This window comes from Limulus polyphemus, unplaced genomic scaffold, assembly GCF_000517525.1.
Source record: "Limulus polyphemus unplaced genomic scaffold, Limulus_polyphemus-2.1.2 Scaffold740, whole genome shotgun sequence".
Classification (NCBI taxonomy): Eukaryota; Metazoa; Arthropoda; class Merostomata; order Xiphosura; family Limulidae; genus Limulus; species Limulus polyphemus.
The window spans coordinates 349,507-357,504 of NW_013666350.1; the positions used below are offsets into that span (position 1 = coordinate 349,507).

At 35.5% G+C, this 7,998-nt stretch overlaps 1 protein-coding gene across 4 annotated transcripts in view; it reads left to right on the forward strand.

Annotated features, from left to right (window-relative positions):
* The window catches only part of LOC106460279 (phosphoinositide 3-kinase adapter protein 1-like), a 45,245-nt gene extending 37,681 nt beyond the window's left edge, over window positions 1-7,564 (forward strand). For 3 of the 4 annotated variants that reach the window (XM_013919968.2, XM_022386957.1, XM_022386958.1), the window contains 3 exons: window positions 1,770-1,867; window positions 3,682-3,952; window positions 4,423-7,564. In XM_013919968.2, coding sequence (XP_013775422.1) covers window positions 1,770-1,867; window positions 3,682-3,952; window positions 4,423-5,222 — 1,169 coding nt within the window. In that variant the 3' untranslated portion in view covers window positions 5,223-7,564. Of the gene's footprint in view, window positions 1-1,769; window positions 1,868-3,681; window positions 3,953-4,422 lie in introns of those variants that run through there. The other variant, XR_002610730.1, reaches the window with a different exon arrangement.
* Window positions 7,565-7,998: the final 434 nt, after the last annotated feature.

A 7,998-nucleotide genomic window follows, 5' to 3' on the forward strand; every position in this document is an offset into this window, starting at 1 on the left:
TAATAATTTGATCTAAGTAAGAAATGTTTTTTCTTCCCGATCTGTAAAAATTTCTTACGTAATGAAAAAAAATGAACATATTTTTGAAATCTGCGTAGCTGAATTCTAGAATATCCGATATTAAAACCAAAACAACTTTAATGAAGTTTAAATTCGCAGGCCTATGTTATTAGTGATAGAAAGAAGCCAAGTTTAGCAGTGGTACAAAGACTATGAATTCAGGACCAAGCAAGGATACACCGGAACGTCTTTTGCTTCTACGAAAACAAACTTTACAAGCTGAAAACAGCACTTGTCCAAGAGTAATAACTGGACCAAGACATTCACAACTGTTACGAACATGGGTTATATGATGAGAATTCAAGCATCAAAAAGATTAAGTACACTTAATCACATCGTCAAAATTTATCTCCGATAGTACACTATCAGAAATGCAACAACACAAGAGTAAGTTTCAATATTATTTTCTACACTGCGATAACACTGCAACAGTACGAACAGCCTATAACGTTACGGATTATTTTATTATGTAGTAAAATATATCATTCTCTTTTCAGCCTTGCTGTTCTGTTGGACTTAATTGGGCATATCTCTATGAAGCATGCTATTATAGAGGTTGAGTACCTTATATTAAAACAGTTCTTTGTTTGTTTTAGAGCAATGTCGCATTGGGCTATCCACTGTGTTCACCGCGTGTAATCAAACCCCGGATTTTAACGTTGTAAGTCCGTAAACTTACCGCTGGCCCACCTGGAGGCATATTAAAACGATTTTAAAGCACTTCGTTACAGTCCATGTAGCAACATTCGGTTATGCGCTGTCTGATGACTCTGCTTCTTGACAATAGCCCTGCAGTTTAGTTTCAATTGCAAAAGACTGTCTTGTTAAGCGTTAATGTCCAAAGCGCCCCACTCCTTTCTGATTGCTTTCCATAATCCATATATTGCAAGAGGATGACGGCTTCCCAAAACGTCTTTCAATGGGCTATTGTCACAAAAATCTATAGGCTGTGCTCCTGGTAACTTGACCGGTATGTTTTCGTATGGAACACCATGAATACCAGTTTCATTCTCCAGCTGTTTTAAGTATGCAATGAATGAATGAATGTGTCGTGGAAGTAGCTTGTGTCGCAATTCCAGTTTATGTTATTGGTCTTAGCGCAAAGCACCGCAATGAGCAGACTGTGTCCTGTCCTGAAGAATCTAATCCAGGACTTTTATTTTTAGTATCGTAAGTCCGCGAAGTTATCGTTGACCCACCGGGGGGGGGGGCAATTTACCAGAGGGAAATCCTTCTTGATTCTGTTGCATCTTTTGCCACTGAACTTTGTGTTCGTGGAGTGTTACTAAACATCACATTTTGCTTACCGTGGCCTAGGTACAACTGAATGGTCCTGGTGTCCCAAGTTGATCTATGATAAATTGTTTTCCAAAATATCATTAAGTACAAGGGATAACACTGTCTTGGAAGTTTTAAATCTCCGATCTGAACACGTTTTTTATGACCCGAATGTATGAATATTTTGTCGGGAAGGGTTGTTACACAACATTCTAAAAGCGAGCAATTTTCGGTAGCATTACATTACCTACGAAACACCAAGCAATATCAAAATATAGCACTTATACATTCCGTTCCACTGTGACTTTATATCAGCTGTGGTTGTTCTCGTGACATGTATATTTAATATAACACTCTCAAATCTGTGTATACCATTTCTCTGTTCATTTTTCAACACTTGATTCTGGTGTTTTTTTGGGATTTTTTTACAGATTCACATCTAAGTGACGGATGTAGCTCAGTCGTTATCAAGAACTATCGCAATAGTGTGTTCTACTGTGAATTAGAAGGTGAAAGAAACAAGCTAAAGGTTAGTATGTAAATCTTTGCAAGTCAATTAACTATTAATATTTTATATCTTACATTTTTCTTTCGTTAATTTATATAAGTGGGAATTATATTTTGCGCATATTCGTAAAAGTGCCACTTTCAAGTTTGTATTCATTCACGTCGTACAAATAATCAGTAACCAAATAAGAATATCAGACGTTTTTTATGAGTACCAGTGCTAGATTAGCGCATATATATTGCAGTTTAAGACAGATTTAATAAAGCTCTCAGATAATTAATTAGTGATATGGAGAAACATATTTCATCAGGACCTGTCTCTTGTTGCTGAGAAGTTGATTAAAGGCTCTTTACCGAATAGTCATACGTAAAATATTGTAATGCTTAATAAAGATACAGAAATTTTTCAAATTTTGCTTTATGTTCCACATAACCAAAGATTTAAGTCATAGAAGCAAAATAAAGACGCTACCTTCAAAAACGAAAAAAAAAAGAAAGTTTTACCAGATGAATCCTCGAATATGTAATACTCCAAAGTTTCATCTGCTTGTTTGTTTGAAGTTAAGCACAAAGCTACACAATGGGCTACCTGTGCTCTGCCCACCAAGTGTATCGAAACCCTGTTTTTAGCGTTGTAAGTCCGCAGACGTACCGCTGTGCCACTGGAGGGCCACAGTTTTGTGGTGCTCGATTTTCAGTATTTCTTTATATGATTTCATTTATAAGATACCATTCTCAACATTTTAAAAGCAGTGTGTATTATATATAATTATATTTTAAGAGATCGTCATCAACTCAAAAAAATAAACAAAGGTAATAATATTGCGATGATTTCCACCAGTAAGATTCTAATAGACTTTCGCGTACGTGTCGTGATTTCAATAGTATTAAATCTTTGCCCCCCCCCCCCCAGTAGCACAGCGGTATGTCTGCGGACTTACAACGCTAGAATCCGGGTTTCGATACCTGTGATGGGCAGAGCACAGATAGCCCATTGTTAGCTTTGTGCTTAATTACAAACAGACAAACAAATTAAATCTTAGTAGCATGTAAAAATATATTTATCAGATGTTCATATCATACCTAACTGAAACTTTCTATGTATTTTCAAGAGATACTGATGAAGGAAGTTTGTTTGGCCAAAACATTGACTTTATAATTTTTCCCATAACTATTTTAACCATTTCTTTTGCAATTTCATTTTTTATCACGCTGTAGCTGCATTTATCCAGCAATCATGTTAGTTTTGAAAAAGCCACCCGAAAGTATAATATGTTGAAAGAACACATACTATTCAATATTATGGATTCACAAAGTAATAATAATAATAACATAAAGATAAAAATTCAGTCATGTTGTTTCTGTGCTATAACACATACTTCAGCATCATTTGAGTGTAAAATTTTCCCATTGTTAAAAACCATTATTTAAAATCAGCCTGTAAAATTACATTGCTGATGGTAGAAAGCGGATTAATTCTTGTGTGACGTCACCTCAAAATAGAAGTTAAACTTACTCAATAATATATTGTTTTAGTTGAGCTCCTGCCATTTGTTATTTAATGTTTTATTGGTAATTACATTAAACACTTTCAGTTGCTGGATAGCAGATCAATTGTTTAAAAGAAAAGGTGTATCTGAAAACGTTGTAAAAAAAAAAAGTTTCATTATTTATTATTATTATCCTTTAACGTACGTATTATTATCCTTTAACGTTTCTTATCCAAAATTAAAAATATAGTTTTGTACTTGCTGGAGCTCCTTTCTTTTGTTAACTATATTTCTCTGATAATACAAATACTTATGTGTCATGCTATGTTCAACGATTGCTCTAAAGGTTGTCAATTCAGGACCTACCAAGGACAGCATCAGATCTAGAGCCTCTATGCCCTTACTGAGAGAACAGTCTCTGCAATTTGAAAACAGTGCACATCCAACAGTGACCACAGCTTCACGGAGACAATCATATAACCCCTGTTACGAAAATGTATTTTTTCGTACTGAGAATCCAGGCTGTGAAAAAGATGAATGTTCTGTCAAACCCACGAACGCAGTAACAGATGAGAAGCAATTTCCTAACATCAACTGTCACCAGTGTGAGAGCAAAAGTAAGTTGAAATTTTTCTTTGTGTGAATTACAGTACTGGATTAGTTCGAAGCTAGCTTGCATTGTGTTGTTGTGTCCTTGACCCCAATTGTTTCAGTCTATCTAGATGTGTAATGGATACCAGCTATCAGTTGGGTCATAACTTGCAATGGCCTAGCAACCTATCCAGGGAGAATATGTCACCATTCTCAACCGCTTGTGCCAATTAAGCCAGAGTATAACACCAAATCATATTTGCCATCTCGGCAAGAGAGAGAGATTTGATCTAATCTGAAGTTATATGATACTCTATGTCAATAACAAGATATGCGAGAGTAAATTTGATATAGACATACTGTATGAAAATATGTAATACATGTTAAGACCTTATTATTTAATCTGCTGTATTTTGATTTAAACCTTCTCTATTTGAGTTTGCGTAATTCAGCATAAATATGTTTCCTGTTGAGTGATATTTTTTCTTCCCATCAGGTGTACAAGCATGTTTGGATAACTTACCAATAAACCACAAAGGCCAGAGTTCTGTCCAAAATGAAGATGAAAATTCGACAGGAAGATCATCTAGTAGCTCAAACAGAATCAACACGGCACATTTAAAGCGTAGAAAAGTCAAATCACATGTTAGACCTAGCGTAAAAAAACAGAATAGTTTATCCTTGAACTCTCTACCGCATGGTCCGTCTGAATGTAATCACAATCATTGCTCATCTTCACAAACTGAAAACATATATGAAGAACTGATGACGCAAATTTTTCCTGTTGTTTCAAATGATATATTACTCCAACGCCAGTCTTCGCAAGCCGAAAATATATATAAAGAGCCTGTAACACCACACTCCTCTAAATATTCTTCAAATAATGTATTACACCAACACTACCCATCTCAAACCAAAAATATATATAAACAGCCCGTAACAGTAGAACTCTCTCGGTATCCTTCAAATAATTCATTAAGGAATTATTCCGTGGGTCACATTAAGTATTTCCCAGAATTCAGAATTCCAAACACTTTCGAGTTTCAAGATTCTTTCGCCAAAACGAGAGAAGAAAATTATAAAAACTTCCTTTCTTTACCCGACCTCGTGGAGTTAAGGGGGGCAAATGCGATTCCTAGCCATACCCCTCCCGAGCAGCTTCAGAGATTGCTAAATGCTGAATCTAAGGTGCGAGAAAAACGTAGCTCTTTTAGTGAATATCTTGTAGAAGCCAGTACACTATGTCAAAAACATATTCCTCTCAAAAATGTAAAAGGTTCAGAATGTTATATATAACTTGTTTTATTATATTTTAAAAGATTCAGATTCTTGTATTACAGGTTATGGAGTAGCATTTTTTCAGTCTTCGAATTATTAATGAGGACCCCATCAGCCAACACATGTTTATAAACTATTATTCATCAAATTGCTCATGGATTCATGGCTTTGTTGGTTACAGAGCAGTCCCGGATTTAGAGGGAGTGCAAACTACGCAATTGCATAGGTGCCTCGAGCCCCAAAGAAGGGGGCCTCAATTTTGAACCACCCTAGGAAAGAGGCCTCCAGTATCGCAGTATTACATGGAGATCTCAAAGAGTCTAAATCTGGCCCCGTTACAGAGCCCCTGTTAACATAAGAGTCACAAAGAACATGCATACAAAATATACAGTAAATCTTGAACTTAATTCCACTAACTACTGCCTAATGTGCTTTACAAAGAAAGTGGATAATTTCATTCTTCTTTTTTTTTCACCACCAGTTCTCGTTAAGCCTTGAAACAGGAAAAATCATAAGATTAACTCAATATGATGCAATGGGTATGTTCAACACCACAGCACCGAAAACAGGCGTTTTCTTTTAATGAAGACTTGACATGTTCTGGTGATTAGAGCATTTGACTCATGATCTGCGAGTCGCAATTAAGAAGCCCGTCGCCAAACATGCTTACTTTTTCAGCCGTGAAAACGCTATAAGGCTATGGTCAATCACACTTTTCATTGGTAAAGAATAAAGTTGGGGGTAAGTTGTGTTGACTAGCTGCTTTACCTCTAGTGACAGTCTAGTCTATCACTTCTAAATCAGGGATGGCTAGCGCAGATAGGCTTCGAGTGGTTCTGAGCAAAATTAAATAAAATTTAATAAAAACGTTTTGTAACATTGCCAGACTGCTGTAGTGTTGGTTTCTCACGAAATGCTACTATTGTGATTTTATTATAATTATCAATGAAGTTTGATCAAAGCAATCTGTCTGCATAGATCAGAAATAAACATTAACCTAGTAAATAATATAGCTATATTAATATACCACACTAACTAGGAGTATGCAATGTCATAAACCAAAACTGATAATGACGAAAATGCATATATTTGTTAGTTGTTAGCGAAATTTTCAGCGCTGCAATTTTGAGACTTAAAGACTATAATGCAGAACATTGAGTGCATTATATTAAAATGATTTTAGAGCCCCACAACGTCGTTATGGTCCAAGTCGCCAAGCTCTATCTGTATAGCTTGACAATAGCCCTAAAAACTCAGATTCTATTGCAAAAGGCTATGTCCTAAAGCTTTCACATTCTAACATCCCTCCTCCCTGATGGATTTCCAAGTCACCTTGTGTTCGAGGATGGCGGTTTCCCAACGATCGTTCCGACAGTCCGAACGCATAGAAACCATGGATACCTGTTTTATTCTCTAGTTGCTTAAGGTATGCAACTGTTGAGCAGATATCCCAGCCCAGTGTACTTTAAATCTAAAACAAGTCAGACGAGTGAGGATATTTAAAAAAATAATTTTAAATGTTACTAAGCTACTAATATGAAATGCTTTTACTGTTGAAATATACCAAGTGAAATTATCTGTTAATTTATAACCCTCATTCTTTGAATAACAAGGCTCACGAAGGAATTAATGATTTATATTATACAGGATGAATTACGCCATGATATTATGGTTTAAATACCAAACACTGGATTCGTTTAGAATTTTATTTTTGTGCTTCTGAAACTTTCAGCAATGGAGATGTCTTGGTCATTCCCATATTCAATACTTAAAAACTTAACAACCAATAACAATAAGAACATCACTCACGATGATTTCTTATTTTTTAAAGCAAACATTTTAATATATTTGGTAAAATAAAAAATATGAATTGTTTTTATTTTCAGTTTTGACCAATTTCCTTTGATACACAAAGTGTGTCATAACATTCAACATTCAAAGAATATGTATTTTACCCGAGTGCCAATACTAAAGTAAACAAGCACACATTCCAATGTCAGTAAGTTACAGAAAATAATGAACTTTGTTTTTTGTGTGTTACATTAAATATTCCATATTAATAACAATAACAGTAAGCAACGAATACATCGAAAGAAGTAATAAGATAAAAAAAAAGGTGAAAGTATTCGATCACAAAATACACTAAGGACTTGGTTTTTCACAAGATGTGCAAAAAATAAATTACGCAAGTCACCCCCTCGAAATCAAAATAAATCTGAATGACTACTCGTATAAATCAGGTTTTCATAATATTTGGCATGATGAATGACTTACACGAGATTGAACAAAAATGTTTTATGTCGGGTTAGCTTCAACGATAATTTGTTTGTTTATTTTGAATTTCGCGCAAAACTACACGAGGGCTATCTACGCTAGCCGTCCCTAATTTAGCAGTGTAAGACTAGAGGGAAGGCAGCTAGTCATCACCACCCACCGCCAACTCTTGGGCTACTCTTTTACCAACGAATAGTGGGATTGACCGTCACATTATAACGTCCCCACGGCTGAAAGGGCGAGCATATTGCGAGTCGAGCGCCCTAACTACCTGGCAATGCCGGGCCTCAACGATAACTTAGACTTGTAAAAGTAGAAACCAGGCTTCAATGTTATGCTATTAACATAACACAAGCAAAACTACGTTGTATTTTGAAGATATTCAAACTTTTTTGCAAGTCCCCCCCCCCTAAAAAAATTAATCTGATGAATTCGAAATATAAGAATCTCAAGACTTCTGTCTAAGTTACTCCGAATGTATCCTTGGGGTATACACTACATAATCAGCCATTTATATCAT